This window comes from Ictidomys tridecemlineatus, chromosome 14 (assembly GCF_052094955.1).
Source record: "Ictidomys tridecemlineatus isolate mIctTri1 chromosome 14, mIctTri1.hap1, whole genome shotgun sequence".
NCBI lineage: Eukaryota > Metazoa > Chordata > Mammalia > Rodentia > Sciuridae > Ictidomys > Ictidomys tridecemlineatus.
The window spans coordinates 4,587,024-4,605,102 of NC_135490.1; the positions used below are offsets into that span (position 1 = coordinate 4,587,024).

General features: G+C 47.7%; 1 protein-coding gene across 4 annotated transcripts in view; it reads left to right on the forward strand.

Annotated features, from left to right (window-relative positions):
- Mcph1 (microcephalin 1) overlaps positions 1-18,079 on the forward strand; it is a 193,111-nt gene that overhangs the window by 52,157 nt on the left and 122,875 nt on the right. For all 4 annotated transcript variants that reach the window (XM_005334356.5, XM_078030761.1, XM_078030762.1 and 1 more), the window contains 2 exons: positions 12,124-12,161; positions 14,564-14,726. In XM_005334356.5, coding sequence (XP_005334413.2) covers positions 12,124-12,161; positions 14,564-14,726 — 201 coding nt within the window. The remainder of the gene's footprint in view (positions 1-12,123; positions 12,162-14,563; positions 14,727-18,079) is intronic.

The following is an 18,079-nucleotide window of genomic DNA, read 5'->3' on the forward strand; positions in this document are numbered from 1 at the left end:
AAGGTTTCAGTGAAAGGCCGGCTGAGCCAGTCGTGTCTTGGTCTTCACAGCCTTTGTCAAACCTCTTCCCAGGTGTGTAAATAGACATGCCGCAAGTACAGTGGCAGAGCGCACAGCACAGCCAGGGGTTGCTCAACAGGCGTGCGGCACAAAGGGTATAGAAGGCACTGCACAGCTAGGGGGCGCTTAACAGACGTGGGGCACGTACAGGGGCAGAGGGCGCTGCACGGCTAGGGGGTGCTCAACACTGGCATGGGGCACTGCATGGCTTGGGGGCGCTTAGCACAGGTGGGTACGTATGGGAGGGTATTGTACCACTAGGAGGCGCTCAAACAGACATGGGCACATCCTGGGGCAGACGAGACACAGCGCGCCCAGGGGGCGCTTAACACAGACGTGGGGCACGTACGGGGGCAGAGGGCACTGCCTGGCTAGGGGGCGCTCAATACAGACATGCCGTGTGTCCAGGGGCAGAGGGCCCAGCGGCCAGGGGGGACTTAACAGACGTGTGGCATACAGGGGGCCGTCGACACAGACGTGGGGCGCACTGGGGGCAGGATGTACTGAACACCCAAGGGCTGGCTGTTCAGATTGGGTGGTGTTTGTGCTCACAATGGGGAACACCCGAGGCAAGGACACTCGACCCTCACAGTCGGGCAGATCGTGGTCAGTAGCTAATAGCCGTCAGAGGGTGAAGCTAGGCCTGAAGAACCTCAGGGCCGAGGGGCAGGGCGGGGCGTTGGGCCAGCCTGAAGCTCAGATCAGGTTGGAGGCAACAGCTGTTTGAGGCCCTGCCATAAATTGGGGTTCCTTCCACAACAGGAACCCAGGTGCTTTGGGGCCTCTTGTGGACACTTTTTTCACCAGGTGGAGGCCAATGCGTAGAGAGCTCTGACCCACAAGGAGGGTCTCTCACACAGCACCCTTTTCTGTCCTGGCCGACACGTTGTTGCTCATTTCTGACCTGTGTCCTGTTTACACTGACCCGGCTATCTCTTTGGTCCTGGGAATGCTTCTTTGAATGCTCCCTGACATCCCAGGGGAGTCCAGCTGGGGGGTGGGTAGCCCTTGCTGTTCAGCTGGAAGGTAACTTCTGCATACCACCACTACTGCCGCAATAAGGGAACGGGGTCAAAGACATCACCTACACTTCCTGAGCAGAGTGTGCTGCAGACCAGGAGGGCAGTCCTCCACCCCCAGGTCAGGTGAGGAAGGATTGGAGAACCAGGGACATACCAAGGGCCCATTCCTTGATCAGGGTCTAGGGTGTTACCCAAATAGGATTGCCATGGAGCATTTCCTGGCGGGTTTAGAGCAAGCTAGAACAAGCTCTGTGGCACCAGGCTGTGACTGAGAGATGGTCACTGTGGCGTAGGTGTGAGCCTCAGTGGGACTAGTCAACTAGGCGCATATCCAACTGTCTCCTGGAGAGGTCCCGGCCTCCCCATCTCATGGGAGCGTAGAAATTACATGTGCCAGTGCTGTGACCCCAAGAGTGTCAGCACAGATGCTGGGCAAGTGAAACGTTGACTCGTTCCTTAAAATCTTGACACACATCCTCATTGTTTTCAGAAACGTGTATGAACCTTGCTAAGAGTAAGGAGCAGGAGGTTGTGTAAGGCAACCATCTGGAGACCTGGAGGAGGCAGGTTTAGACCTGGAACTGTTAAAGGTGATTGAGCGCTGCTTGTGTACAAGAAAGTTGAACTTACGTGTGTTCACCACAGTGCTGTGTCTGTAGTACAGGCACATAAACACATAAAACAGTTTATAGCTTCAGTTCTAGAATTTCAGTCGGGATCAGGCATATGTACAAAAACAAAAACCCTCAGTGTATCTGCTTCCTGGTGGTATGAAATTCTTAGTTGTTTTGAGCTTAATTCAGAAAAGCAAAGAAACTGACAATTTTCATGAATTGGATTCTGCGTTGTTTTCACCAACAAAGACGAGATCTCTCTAAACCATCTATTCATAAAGATCACCAAAAGGTCAGACCATGAAGCCAAAAGACGCTGACAGAAGAAATAAGAATTTAATTTTGAATATTTTTTTCTATCATGCTCCCAACTGACAAGTCTAGAGCCCAATGTCATCTGCCATAGGTCCCTGGATCTCCATTCAGGAGTGAGGCTAACTGGTCACCTAGGGTCCCCTTTTCCTGGACCAGGAAGCAAGACCTCAGCCAGAGCAGCCAAACTGGGAAAGTCAAATGCGCCCATTAAGATGATGCTGTTCAAACTGCTGCAGTAGAGATGTTCCAGAGGAGACGACGGGGCTCTAGGAGCAGGCCGGCAGCATCACTAGCGAGTCTTACGCCCGGGGGAGGTGATAGCTGTGGTCTTCTGAGTCGCTGACCAGGAGTGGAATGGGTGTCGGCTTGGACTCTGGGAGAGCAGAGGGGTCCTTTGGATTAGCCTCTTCTCAGAAGGCGGCCAGGGAGGTCCCTTGACCATTCCTCTGTTTTCTAGGGACATAGGGCTCAGTTAACCAAGTTCAACTTTGTTGCAGAGAATCGACTTTCGACAAAATAGGCATATATAACGTACCTGTCCAAGACTCAAATGCAAAGATCTATTCAATTTTTCAGCACTTAATTTGTTGATCTTTATGTTAGTTTGTCCTTTTGGTCTTTTCCAGTGACATTACGTGAAATTTACTGACTAGGTTTGTGCATTACTACTATCGTCTTACACTATAGATGGCATTGCGAGTGGGAGGGCCAGGTTACCCTCAGCTTCTTCATCACTGTGGTTGAAATGTGACGAAGAAAAGGTTATATAGATAAATTACTGCATTGAGAAGTGGCTCATATTCCCCTGTAATGACATATGATGAAGATTGTGGTTTACAGAACTCCTATTGTCAAGGCTGACTTTCAGCAGAATCGTTGATCCTGTGGTGCTCTGGGAGTGATCTAGTGTGGCATCTCTTAGATGAGACCTGAAGACGAGGTGGCCGTCGAGTGCGCGGCCACACAGGAGCGGCAAGCCTCCCTGAGCTGGGCTTGTTCTGTCTACTGGCAGCAGAGTTTCTCTGTCTTCTTGTGTGATTGTGGTGTTTTTGGGTTTCCAGTAGTGATAACATTCTAAGCTACAGGCATGCAGCCTCTCAATTTCGATTGACCAAAACCTTGAGTGTGAATTCCATGGTCTGTCACTGTTATGGATGTATTTGATCTCCGTGTGGAACTCACGAGTCGTCGTCACATCAGTTGAATATAATTCTTTGTTCTTATTTATATGGTCAAAGTGTGACTCACAGATGGCTGCATTCAAACATTTAAGACCTAAGAGTTTGCATCCCATCATTTTGTCAGGCTCAAAACAGAGTGTAGTCCTACCAGAAGCCCCTGAGAACCAAGAGTTCAGTAGCACTCGGATCCAGTTATCGCAGTCCGTTGGGATTGTTGGTCTGCTTTTCATTGCTGACAAAACAGATGAGAAAAGCTAGAGGAGGGGAGATCTGTTCTGGCTCATGGTTTCAGCGTTTTAGTCCGAAGTCAGTGTCTCCATTGCTTTGGGCCTGTTACAAAGCAGAAAATCATGATGGGGAGGGCTTGGCAGAGAAGAGCTGCTCACCCCAGGTGGTCAAGAAGTGGGGGGGGGCACCACAGGTCCCTAAGGATCTGCTCCTTCAAGTAGCTCCTGCCTCCTACAGCCTCCACCCTGCTCAGCTGTGAAGCCCTCAGGTTAATGCACTCATGAGGTCAGAGCTCTCATGATCCAGTTTCCCAAGAGCTATCCCTGAACACTGCTGCCCTGGGGACCAGCTTTCAAGCCTTGAGCCTTTGGGAGACATTCCAGATCCAACGCATGCCTCAGTCTGATGGCAGATATGGACCATCATCTGCTGAGGACAGTCTGGCTTAAAGGCTGCCCAGTTATGTTGTTAACCTGTGACTTGCATTCCAGTAACCCAGAGACTCAGCAGAAGAAACGGGAGAGACTCTCGGAAGCTTAAGGCTGTCATCTGCTGTTATCTCTTCTATTAACACATGTTTCTTTCTCTTGATAACTTTCTTTAATGTATGTGACAGCTGTATAAAGACAGGGATAAAGCAACAACACTACCAGCCCCCTTCGTAATTAAGCCTTCTGTAAGAGCAAAGTTGGGAGAAAGATCGGTATGTTGTGTTGTTCAGTACCGTAACTTCTCGTTCTTCTGGTTGTACATGATGTAGAGTTGCACAGATCATGTAATCATATGTCCTACCCTCACTTAAGTCCCCTCTGTCTAGTCTGAAGTACCTCTATCTTCCCTAGCCTGCACCCACCCCCCGCATTGTGAATTAGCATCCACATATTTGGCCTTTGGTTCTTTGGGATTGACTTATTTCACTTAGCTTGATATTCGCCAGCTCCAATTACCAGCAAATGCCATCATTTTTTCCCTTATGCCTGAGTAGTTTCTTATGTGTGTATATTCCATGTTTTACTTACCCAAGCAAATGTTGAGGGGCACCTAGGGTGGTTCCTACAGCTTAGCTATTTATTGTGAATTGAGCTGCTATAAACATTGATGTGGCTGCATTACTGTAGTATGCTGATTTTTAAGTCCTTTCGATATAAACTGAGGAGTGGGATAACTGGGTCAAATGTCAAATGGTGGTTCCATTTCTGGTTTTCTGAGAAATCTCCATACTGCTTTCCAGACTGGTTGCACCAATTTGCAGTCCCACCAGCAGTGTATGAGTGTGCCTTTCCCCCCATATCTCTGCCAACGTTTATTGTTGCTTGTATGCTTGATAATGGCCATTCTCTCCCTCCCTCTCCCCCCCTCCCCCCTCTCTCCCCCTCCCTCCCTCCCTCTCCTGAAGCTTAAGATACAGTCAGAGCCATCAGTCAGCATCAGTCTCATGTCAGTTGCTTAAGCCTTTCAGCTAGTCTTTTAGAAGCCTTTACACGCCATTCAAAAACGCATCCTGTTGTTTCTGAGACCTTCAGGGTTTCTCTCCCTCCCTCCAAAGCACCCTATAGTTGAGCAGTTCTATTTAGGATAACTCTGCTCCACGTGGCTATTGTGACTTATGTTATTTGGGGAGGGTTCACCTATTTTTTTAACTGTTTCGAGATGGAGGCACCTGTACTCCCTGAACTCAGATGGACCCATCTTTCCAAGCCAGTCTTGATTTCTGTCTGACCCACATAAATCTACAGCCTCTAGCAGGGTCTAGTCCTGGGCTCTGTGCAGTCCAAACGTTGCTCTCATGAACTTGTAAAACTTAAAAACACAGTATGTTGGGGTGGGAACCAAGAGGACTGACCAGCACCCCAGTTGCTGGAGGAGTCACAGACCCTAAAGGTGCTTTGCCTGTTGGCTCGGTGCAGCTGCTGGCAGAATGGGCTACTTTGAATCCCATTTCTGACTTCAAAACTGTAGAAATTAAGACTTTCTTTTTTGTTATTTAATGTGGTACTTGGGATTAAACCCAGGGCCTTCTGGAGGCTGGGCAGTGCTTTACCCCAAACTGTATATATAGCCCTTGTTACTAAAGCTTTCAACAAACTATGACAAGGAATAGTTTGCTGGTTGGACAGCCCTCAGAACCAGAAGGTTCAGAAAGCTCCGCTCCACAGCAGGGCAGATGGTGCTTAGGGACACAAGACCTGATTGGCTGCCCACTGCCAGCAACAAAATTGGCCGGCTTGTGCTGGGCTGGAACTCAGCTCTCCATTACAAAAGTGGACCCTGAGTTAGGCCTTCATCTAGCCCATCACATGTGGACTCAAGATACAAAAGCCACCTTGGGCCAAATTTAACAATTGCAAAAAATATAACTAGATTCTCTGTTTCTGCCACCAAAGAGAATAGATTTCTCTGATGCTGAAATTCACTTGTGTGGAACACCCAAACGATCAGCTCATACAAGCCAGTTTCTGCATGTCGCTTTCTCCATAACTTATCCACGAAGGAAGCAAAACAAAGCTAAAAGCTAGCAAAGGGGAAAGTTAAAGGTAGAGAAGGTAGAAAAATGGAATTCGCTGTTCTTCTACCACCACTGGTAGGATCCACCTCTGCAGGCAGGGAAAGCCTTGCCTGAGCTGAGCCTCCCTGCAGAGCTCCGCCTCCCTGCAGAGCTCCGCCTCCCTGCAGAGCTCCGCCTCCCTGCAGAGCTCCGCCTCCCTGCAGAGCTCCGCCTCCCTGCAGAGCCCCGCCTCCCTGCAGAGCCCCGCCTCCCTGCAGAGCCCCGCCTCCCTGCAGAGCCCCGCCTCCCTGCAGAGCCCCGCCTCCCTGCAGAGCCCCGCCTCCCTGCAGAGCCCCGCCTCCCTGCAGAGCCCCGCCTCCCTGCAGAGCCCCGCCTCCCTGCAGAGCCCCGCCTCCCTGCAGAGCCCCGCCTCCCTGCAGAGCCCCGCCTCCCTGCAGAGCTCCTCTTGGTGTCAGCCCAGGGGACACCTTGAAGACTGTCAGAGTGACTCCATGACTAAAATAAATACATCATAAGGATTCCACTTAATTCATTAACTTACAAGCAAACCAGAAAACCGTTTTCTCCTGTCAAAGGAGAATCAAAAGAGCACAGTGACAGAAATGCCAAAGACAAGAATTATTTGCGTTACTAAGAGTTTTCTACCTAGTTGTCAATAGATCAGAAACAGTGACAGACGGGGAACCCTACCCCTGAAGCGTGTGTGGTGAGCAGTGCTGTGTTCCAGTGTTCCCCCCCAGCCCTGACTTCATAACTGTTACTTTTGGGTTTTTTTCAGATTTTTCTCTTTAGTTATGCATGACAGTGTATTTTGATATTCATAGATAGAGTATGACTTCTATTCTTGTGGCTGTACATGATGTGGAGTTACACTGGTCATGTGTTCATACATGAACGTTATGTCCAATTTGTTCCGTTTTCTCCATTTCCATTCCTCCTCCCTCCTTTCATTCCCCTTTGTCTAATTCAATGAATGTCTCTTCTCCCCCCAGCACACACACACACACACACACACACACACACACTCTCAATTGTTAGCATCTGCATATCAGATCATTTAGCCTTTGGTTTTGTGGGATTGGCTTATTTCACTTAATATGGTAGTCTCCAGTTCCATCCAATTACTGGCAAATGCCATAATTTCATTCTTAAGGCTGAGTAGTATTCCATTGTGTGTATATAGCAGTTTCTTTATCCATTTATCTGTTGAGGGGCACTTAGATTGGTTCTGTGGCTTAGCTATTGTGAATTGAGCCGCTATAAACATTGATGTGGCTGTGTTGCTGTAGTATGCTGACCTTAAATCCCTGGGGTATAAACCGAGGAGTGGGATAACTGGGTCAAATGGTGATTCCATTCTAAGTTTTCTGAGGAATCTATACTACTTTCCATGGTAGTTGCATCAATTTGCAGTCCCACCAGAAATATAAGAGCATTCCTTTTCCCCATACCCTCACCAACAGTTATTATTACTTGTATTCTTTTAAAATTTTTTTTAGTTGTAAGTAGACTCAGTACCTTTATTTTATGTGGTGCTGAGAATCGAACCCAGTGCCTCACGTGTGCTAGGCAAGCACTCTACTACTGAGCCTGTCTGTTACTTGTATTCTCGATAAGTGCCGTTCTGACTGGATTAAGATGGACTCTCAGTGTAGTTTTATTTGCATTTCTGTAACGCTAGAGATGTTGCACGCTTTTTCATATATTTGTTGAGCACTCATTTTTCTTCTGTGAAGGGCCTGCCCACTTCCTTTGTTGGGCTGTATTTACCATCTCTCTCTCCATGTCGTCATCCACCAAGCTTCTCATCTTTCAGTTTGTTTCCAAGTAGTTGCAGACATCAGGAGCTGTCATGTTCTTAGGAGCTTCCTTGATTAGCCAGAGGCATCATTCTGCATATGTTTTCCAACCCCTTGCTCAAACTATCAGGAAGCGGATCCACGTGCTGTTACTGTAGATTGCTCTTTTTACTCACTGGCACACGGCCAGGTCATTTGTCACACAGCCTTGGCAAGTGCCATCTCTCTTGGCACACTCCACGGGGGTATGCACCACACTCTGTGGGCACTTGCCTCTCAGGTCCTGTAGCTGGCCTAAGGAAAGAACCTTGGGTCTTCCAGATTTCTTTTTAGCTAGCTGCAAGCCAGAGGGATGCAGAAGAACAGTATTCTTTTGTATGATCACTTTCTTACCTTCCCTCTATTTTTTCCTTCTATTTAGGGTTTGGAGTTTCTTTATAGAGATAGTTGCTCTCCCAGGGCCTGGGGCGTGCTGCCGTGGCTCTGGTTGACTTGGAATTGTTCAAGCTGTACTTCACCCCGGCCCTATGGAGGTCTCAATTTGTTTGAATGGTATTAACAGATACGACATTAGAGACTGATAGGTAATATGAAATATATGCATTGATCTGTAGAAATTGACTTTCATCTCCAGTTTTTCATTGATGCATTTATGATAAATATCTGACAGATGTTTGCTGTCCTCCAGGCCCTGCCCCGGGGGTTGGAATGCAGCAGTGCTTTCTGTCTGAGCAAGTGCCTGCTCTCAGGAGCTCACGGGAGGGGACCTGCACATGCTGTCCTTTTCCTGGCTTTTCTCAGTGGGTTTTCAAGGTTCATCGTGTTGGAGCACGTGCCAGAGTGCCTGTGCTTCCTCAGCCTGGGTGGTTTTCCGTTGTGTGTCTGCCAGCTTTTGTTAGTTCTTCATCTGTTGAAGGATGTGGGTTGAGCCCAGCTGTGACTGTTTCAGTTTGTGTGCTGGGGACTTTGTCCCCAGTGCCCGGGGTGGGAGGTGGGGCCTTCATGAGGATTAGTGTGTTCATCCCTAGAGCACTTCTACTGCAGCAGCGAGCCCCTCTGCCTTCTGCCACGGGACGCCTCCCCAAGAAGAGCCCTCCAGGGCTGGCCCCCCAGTTCGTCTTCCTAGTCTCCAGGATTGGGTAGAATGAGTTTCTCCCCTTCAGAACATACCTGGTCTGATGTCCCAGCACCACAATCAGACGAAGCCTGGTGTTCTGCCTTGGGCTGCCCCGACTGTCACTCTGTTGTTGCATACCCAGCCCCGCAACACAGAGGGCTTCACCGACCTGCTCCTTCCTGCTGCGGTCTTCCACTCTGTTGGTGGGTGTTGTTGAATAGCCGACCCGGCGGGCTGGAGGCTGCTGTCACTGAGGTGGGATTCCAGTTCCGGGGAGAGCGTGTTTTCTCGTGCTTGCTGCCCGCGTGCTTGTCTTCTCTGCCCACTTTTTAAATTAGGGCTTTGGCCTTTTTAACCACAGTCCACGTGGCCAGCCCATCAGGGTGTGGCCGGCAGTGTTCACTCCCGCCCTGGGTTGCCCTTTCCCTCTCCTGGTAGACTTCTTTCCTGTGGGGCCTGTCTGGTTTCACAAGTCCCAGTCCTTCTCTGCCTGAGCTCTCGGTCCCATATTCAAGGGACCATTGTCAGGTCTAACACCATGAAGTTTTTCATCTAGGAATTTTATATTTTTATTCTTAAACATAGGGATTTGGTCTCTTAAGTTGATTTTTATACATGGTGTAGGGGGAAGATCCGGCTTTCCCTTTTCCATGTGTATGTCCAGTGTTCTGGCACCATTTGTTGAAGACACTGTCGTCACCCACTTGTGTCCTTGTGAAAAGAATCCGCTGACCCAGAGGCTAGTCTTTATTTCTAGGTGGCTTGCCTGTCCCTGTGCCTGCACCCCGTGGTTCAGATGTGTCGCTCTGCAGCATGGTTTTGGACTTGGGAATGTGGGACTCCTGGAATCCCACAGGAGTTTGGGGGAGGCCTTTTTTCATTTCTGCAGAAACAGTAAAAGACCATTGGGTTCTGGCGGGACTCGGGTTGCCTCTGTGGGAGCCTCTGGGGTGTGCTGCTGTCTTAACAGTGTCTTCTCACATGTGAACGTGGAACGGTTTCCTGTACTTGGGTCGACTTTACTGTGCTTCAGCAATATATTTTTAATTTTCAAGGCATAAATCTTGTACCTTGGTTAAATTTATTTCCAAGTATTTTATTCTTTTTGATATTTTAAATGGAACTGTTTTCTTAGTTTCCTCTTTGAATTGTTTCTCATTTATACTAATATAATTGGCTTTTATGTGTTGATTTTATATCCTGCAACTTGTTGAATTATTAGTTACTGGGTTTTTTTTCTGGATTCTTCAGGGCTTTCTGCATATAAATTAATCTCATCAGTGAACAGATAGTTCTTCTTTATCTGGATCTCACTGGTTTCTTTTTCTGGCCTCATCACCTGGTGAGAGCAGAGGTTTATTTTGAATGTGATAGATTTGAGATCCTTATTAGACTCCAGGGGCACATGCCAGGAAAGGGGAATGCTCAAGTCTGGAGCGCAGGGAATAGGTCCCCGCTGCAGATGTGACGCTGGGAACTGCCACCAGGTACTCTGAAGCTAGTGTGTAAGCCAGAGGACCACCACCAGGAGGGAGCTGGTGTGTAAGCCAGAGGGCCACAAGCAGGGCTGGGGTGTAAGCCAGAGGGCCACAAGCAGGGCTGGGGTGTAAGCCAGAGGGCCACAGCAGGGCTGGGGTGTAAGCCAGAGGGCCACAGCAGGGCTGGGGTGTAAGCCAGAGGGTCCCACAAGGCAGAAAGCTGGTGTGTAAGCCAGAGGGCCACAGCAGGGCTGGGGTGTAAGCCAGAGGGCCACAGCAGGGCTGGTGTGTAAGCCAGAGGGCCACAGCAGGGCTGGGGTGTAAGCCAGAGGGCCACAGCAGGGCTGGTGTGTAAGCCAGAGGGCCCCACAAGGCAGAAAGCTGGTGTGTAAGCCAGAGGGCCGGCAGCAGGCGGGGGCTAGCGTGGGTCAGGGTGAAGCACGGGGAGGAGGCCTCGACTACACAGCTCCCATAATGGAGAGTTCCCTTGTCAGTGTCCCATTGCTGCTGTCCTGCAGTGGGGCACCCCCTACAAATGGAACACCACAGGTTTCTTTAGGGTGGTGCCACAGAACCATTTTGGGTGGTGCATCACAGTGCACCTTTGACTCCTGTCTGGATGGTACTGAAGAGCAGGCCTGGGTTTCGGCCACCGGTGTTTGATAACCAGAGATGCCGTGGAAAGCCCTGCTCTCCACCTGGCCCAGGGAGCTGCGTGTGGGGTTCCACGCGTGGTGTGTGAAATACAGAAGAGCTAACCGTGGAATATTCCGGGAGGCTGGCAGAAGGACGGGCAGCAGTCGCCAGTCCTCGGGTCCCTCCTTTGAGTATTGTTTTGGTTCGTGCTCCCCCCCACGTTCTTCCTCTGCCTCCCAGACGTCGGGTCCCTCTAGGCCTGCCGTCTGTCAGCCTGTGTGTCCCTCATGTGCTGCATGCTGGCCATTCAGGACATGAGTGATGTCAGTGCCTGGCTAAGGGTCATGCCCCACAGTCGGCCACGTTGGAGGCACCTCGTGTGCACCAGGGAACCCATGGGTCATGTGGATTCAGGTAAATACAGGCCATAAAACGTTCAGTAATAAATGATTCAGTGTAGTTGCAGGATATGAAATCGACACACAAATCAGTTGTACTTTTGTTAGTTTCCATTTTGTGTTGTTTACTACAAAGATTAAAATGTACACCAACAGACTCCCAGAGAGTGTACTTTGGGCTCAATAGGTCACCAAATTGTCAGGAAAATATATATATATATATATTTTTTTTTATTATTATTATTATTATCATTTCTGGATGGTACAGTTACAGAGGATTCATATTATTATTATTTATTATTTTCTATAGCGTTTGAGCTTCTTTACAGTAAGTGTGCATTTATTTCTGAGTATTTAGTCTTCTAAGAAAACATGTACATCTCCAGTCGGTAGCAAATGCCAGCACTGTAAGCAAGGCCCGTGCTTCTCTGTGGGGCCTGCTGACCCACACCTACATCGGCAGGGCCAGTGTGGTCACCACTCACAACCAGGTCTGCATGTCCATGTGGCCAGAGGCCCTCCAGCCAGTGGGTGGACATCTCTCTCCTTCTTCATGTCTGGATTATTTAGGATTGGTTTGGGAATAGTATCTTAATTTCTATCTTTTGGGCTGCTTTTCCCGGGAATATAGAGGGGTTTTTTCTTTGATATATGTTTTAATGTTTGTTTTTAAGTGATGTAACATTTCAAAAAAAGTATTAAAGTTTATTTCTGTGAGAAAAACATTTTTTTAACTGTTTTTTTGTTCCTTCTCTTTTGAAATCTCTAGCCAACGAGAACATTAGTCATGACCAGCATGTCATCCGAGTAAGTCCTTGTTCTTTTCATAACTTTCTGTTCAATGTGAAATCTGGTCGTCCTCCTTGCTTGCGTACTGTAGTTCTGTGCGCTTTGGGGCAGTTACAGGTCTGTACTATGTCACTTTTATTGGATATAATTAATATGTGAGTTAGAAAATCATTGAAAACCAAAACTGGCTGAAGGGGAGTCCATATTTGTTCCTAGATTTTAAAAAAGTTCATCACTTTCTCATTAAAGAATTTAAAAAGAAAACTAGTATTTAGGCCATAGTCTTGATTTTTGTTGTTGTTTTTCCTAATCCTGGAGAGCTGAGGGGTGTCCAGGCAGTGTGGGGGGTGGCCTGTCCTTGCTGTTCCTGGGCCTGCTGAGCTCCTGATGGCGTGGCCTGCCCTCCCTCCCTCCCACACAGGTTCAGTGAGTGGAGCAGCACCAGCCGGCACTTTGCTGAAAGGTCTCCAGGAGCCCTGGGTAGAGCCTTCCTGAATCCGTGTCAGGCAGCCATCTTCGCATCTTGCCGAAGGGTTAATGGCTTGCTGGCCTGCGCTTATCATCTCCCTTAAACATTTAGTGCAGCAGAGAGCATCCAACAAAAACACAGGGCTGTATTCCCTGGGACAGATTGTTGAATTCCTATTTGGAGGGAAAACGGTGTTTTTTATATACCATCATAGGTTTTGAGGTTTTAAGACACGCACCAAAACATTCGGCATGTTGCTGAAAAATTCACTGCAGGAGAGCGCATGTGTGGGCCACATTCTGAAGCAGGCTCCTTTTCCTGCCCGTGGTGTGGAAATGAAACAACTGATTCTTTACAAACTGGTCATCATGTAATTGTGGGGGGGAGCTCGCTTTTAATTTTTGTAAATATATTATGAAATATATTGAACATTTTAAACAGTAATACAGAAGTAATATTGAATACGGGCATAATGTTTTAAAAGTCCACATTTGTTCCTAGGTTTAAGACAAGTTTATCATTTTCTTATTAAAAAATTTAAAAAGAAAATTTTCATTTAGGCCATATTCTTGTTTTTTGGGGGGTTTGGTTTTTTTTTTTAATCCTAGAATGCTGTGTGCCTTAAGAGCGAGACCTGGGCAGTCTGATACTGCATGGGCTGTCCAGGTCTAAAGCTACTTCTAGTCATTTGCACATCTGCTGGTAGCCGGCAGACTGGCAATGGAGAAAATCAGATATTCAGAAATTAGTTATTTAGATTACTTTAGAGGGGTTTACTTATTTTTGCTGTTAGTTTCTTTTATCTTATTTGTCCTTACTTTTTTCTATATTTAATAATTTTGACTACATTCTTAGCCACATCTCCCTTGGTGCATATGGTGTTAGACTGGGATCTGACCCTCTCGTCTCTGCCCTGCAGAGCCCAAGGTGTTACAGCCTTGCCTCACAGGTGAAGCACCTGATCACCAGAGGTGGACAGTGCATGGAGATCAGCTGAGATCAAGAGCCACACTCAGTGGGGGAAGCTATGCCAGCAGGGAAGACTGCCTCTGCCCCCTAGTCACCTGTGCAGAGGCCAGACGCTCACTTCTTAACCTGCTGAGTGGAGCTTGGGTGGCATTTCAGGCCCTGGCATTTCCCCCATGGATTCCCAAGCCGTGCTGGGAGGGGGAGAGAAGGGCACATTAGAACTGACAGTGTTGGGAAGGTCATTGTGAGATAGGAGAGACCTGAGAGTCATTTGCTCAGGAAGTTAGAACATTTAAAAAGAAAGTTTGTAAGGCATTAAGAGAAGATGATGAACAGTACTTTGTGAAAGGTGCTTTCTGTCAAATTTGCTCCAAGCTTTGGTAGGATGACTTAGTAAAAAGTTTTTTTCCTCCTTTAGGAGGAAAACTGAGTTTGGCACTCAAAAAGTGTTATATTTTGGTTGGGTTTGTGGCTCATCAGTAGAACACTCGCCTAGCACATGCGAGGCCCTGGTTCGATCCTCAGCACCACATACAAATAAATAATAAACTAAAGGTATTGTGACCAACTACAACTAAAAAATAAAACAAAAAAGTTATATTTTCAAAATAAGCATTTGGTGCTGACCATGCCCACGTGGGATCACACATGCCCAAGAAGTGGGTAATTGGGTAGAGGGGAGAGCTCTGGGCTGGTGTCGGATGTTTCTGATGCTGACTCTGTCCCTTCTCCACCCAGCAACCCTGTGAAAGCACGTATGACCTTAGGGCCTTTTTTCTGGGCCACTAAAACAGATGAATTGGAATTAAGATCTGAAGATTTATTTCTCTAAATCTCATTTCACTAATTTTTTAAAAATTAAGGCATAAACACAATATCCAAAACTGGCTTAACACCTTAGCTTCCCTAATCTTCTAATTATTCAGTGTAACCACCTTGTTTTATGTGCAGCAGACATTCATTTTGTGTCCTCCTTTGACAGGAAGCAGAATATCATCATCCAGGTGGTGGATAAATTGAAAGGCTTTTCCTTTGCGCCAGAGGTCTGTGAGACCACCACCCACGTGCTGGCCGGGAAGACGCTGCGCACCCTGAACATACTGCTGGGCATTGCACGTGGCTGCTGGGTGCTCTCCTACGAGTGGGTAAGCCCTGTGCTGGAGCTGCTGCTCTTATGGGTATTGGATGGGTTTGGTGGTGCACAGCGATGGCCCCGGGAGCCGACCAGGGCACCCTCCAGCCAGTGCAGAGGAGGCCGTGAAGCAGGAGGGCAGCGCCACTGGAGCCCCTCGGCGGTGATGAGACCTGAACACACTTGCACTGGGAACGCCAAGCACGTTTTCTTACACTCAAATGAAACTTGCTCTGTTGTTTGACCAAGAAATAATGTGACCTGTGCTAGTGACAGTTTGGAAAGCCAACAGAATCCAGCAACTGTTTTCACAGATGGACTTACTTAGGATGGAACATGTTCATTCAATCCCATTGGACATGATTGTCTTGCACACATCTATCTGTGGCATTATTTGCCCTTATTTCAGTGCATTAAGGTTACTTTTTAAAAATCATCATTTTCAAAACTCATAAAGATTGAAGTGTTCTGCTCTTCCTCCTGTTTTTACTTTGACCTCAGCCTGAGGTCACTGTGGACATCCCTTTGCTGGTTCGGTACTTGTTGTGTGTTCCGCTGTCCACCCTCCTCTGCCCCCACGGATGTTATATTAATACTTCACTCATTTAAGCCAGTGGAATTATACTGTGCACACAAACCACAGATGTGCTTTTAAGAATGGCCCTAGTTGTTTTCCTTTGTTGTAACTTGGCCCTGAAACTCTTACAAGAGGTCCAAGAGCTTAGTGCTTAAAGTCACAAAGTACAAAAGGTTGGAATTCTAGAAAAATGTGCCGTTTGCGTTGGTGGCAGCTAGGGATTACCTTACCTGAGTACTAGCACAGCTTTTTGTTTGTTTTTATGAGCTAGAACTTAATTCTAGTTTCAGTGCACGAATTCCCCGTTTGCTTCCAATTTAGAAAGTGTCTTCATCACTCAGCTCCTTCTTTCATGCTTCAGAGGAAAGCCATCTTCGTTTTTCATGAATATATGTGTCTGAGCTGGATCCTGTACCCAGGCTATTCTTCTGAGACTTTGAGCTGTCCAGAGAAAGCAAACGAGAATTTAGCATTGGCCGTTGGCCCTGGACATCTGTAGGCCTCTGCTCAGGTCTGGCACTGATCAGTGCTTTCCACTGATTGTCCATGAAAACAGAACTGGTGCTGACTCTGCCTGAGTTACCTGGTCAAAGTGGTCAAGGACATTATCAGTATTATTTGCAGTAATGGGGACAGAACCCAGGGCCTCGGGCATACTGTCAAGGACCATGCCACTGCGCTACACCCCCAGCTGTCAAACACCTTATTTAATAAACTAATGTTTGGGCTACACTCCTGCCTGGAATGAAGAACATGAAGCAGAGAAGTGAATGATGGCAGCACACGTGTAACACGAAGGAAAAGATAGAAAAAGCTGTGTTCATAGGCATCATGGCGTCCGTCCTGCTCAACTGCAGGAAACCTGCTGGGAGATCTTAGAGCAAGGAACTGAGTTTAACAAGTCGTCAGGATGCAAGTCAAAATAACAAAGTGTAAGCCCATTAATGTGTGTGCAGGACCTGTATGTTGACAACGGTATAATGCTGATTTAAAAAAATCGAATATTGATAATTAAACTCCATCAAAACAGGAAAATTTCACTCTGAGAAACATTAGAAAGGAACTGCAGAGGCCTTTCAATAGTACTAATATTTGCCAATCTAGTATCTGACAAAAAACTTACATCCAGAATATATAAAGAACTCTCAAAATTCAAGAATAGAGTCCAAACAAATTTTTAAGCAACATCTCACCAAAGATCCACAGATGGCAAATAAGTACGTGAATAGATGCCCAATACCACTAGTCATTAAAGAAATGAAGAGTATAATAAGATACATTACATATCTACTAGAATAGCTGCAGTGATCACTCTGGGGCAGATATTTGCCCCAGAGATATGAAAGCTTATGTTCACACAGAAATCTGCATGAGTGTGTGTAGCTTTTGTAGCTTTACTTAAAATCACCCAGATATGATTATGAACACAAATGTTCCTGGGCAAGTGAATGGATGAGCAAACGGGTCCATGCATACAGTGGAAAGGTTGTGGGTGGTAGAGACATGCCATGTGGAACTTGGGTGACCCTCTGTTGCATTATGCTGAGCAGAACTCGTCATGCCCCGAGGTCAGGTACAGTGCAGTCCTGTCTGCCTTGTTCTGGAAGGAGGGAAGCACTGGGAGAGAAAGGTGAGTGGTCCAGGAGTTAAAGCAAGCGTGGGTCTGGATACAGAAGCAGCACCAAGACGTCCGCGGAGCTGGAACCGCCGTGTTCTGTGCGTCAGCCCACAGAGGACTGTGCACACGTGCTCACAGGAGCAAAGAGTTGGAAAACCTGTGAAAAGTTCACGTAGCCTCTGGCCTGGATGCCTCCTGTTGGCATTTAATCTTGACATCATCCCTTCTACCTTAAATTTAATTTAAAAACAACTTTGCCTGGATTTCTTGACCTTCTGTGTCCCTTTCTCCTCCTCTTACATGGCAAATGTCACAAGTCCTTGTCTCCTTGACCCCAGATCTGGCTTCCATGCAGTGATCCCATGTGGCTCTCCTGCTGTGCAGGATGGAGGGTGACCTCTATCCACTGCATCTGTTTCTTAGTTACACAGCATCACAGACGATTCATAAAGCCTATACGTGAGTTGGACAGATGATAAAGCCAGCATCGTGGTCTCCCCCCAGACCAGGGCAGAGCCTGTCCACGCTCTAGAAGGCTCGCATATACTCTTCTCCACTGCCTTGAAGGAACTCTGTCTTGACTTTCATGGGGATCAAGCCTTGCTTTTAGCATTTGCAAAACATAGCTCAGTACTCCTGTTTTTCTGCTCTTTTCATGATGCAGTCATACTGAATTTCGTTGGAGTTAGCCCAATTGCAGAAAGGAGTCCTGTTCAGTGTGGTACCCATGTGAACCAGATCCTGAGGGTGGGAGGGTCCACTGCTCCCAAATGTGGCTTCCTGTGGGCCTGCCCTTCTCCCCACAGGATCCTGGGCCTCCAGGTCTGGGCTGTGCAGTGCCCAGGGAGATCCTGTAAAGATCTGCCCCAGGTCCACACGGGGAGGGGTACATTGCCTAAACATCCTGCCTCCCGAAGTGACAGGATGGCTCTGCTTGTGCTGTGAGGAGGGTGAGGGACAGAAGCACCCCCTCCTAAGGGGGAAGTGGTAGGGACCCACTGTGTTCCACCTCTGGGGCCCTACTCCATGGCTTGGGGAGAGGGTTCATGCCTGTACTGAGGCAAGCACACGGTGTAGCAGTCCAGTCTGTCCCCAGCCCTGGACCGGTGCAAGACAGGATGCACGTGGCACCCTCCGAGCAGGAAAGGGACCTGAGCTTCTGTGTCTGACT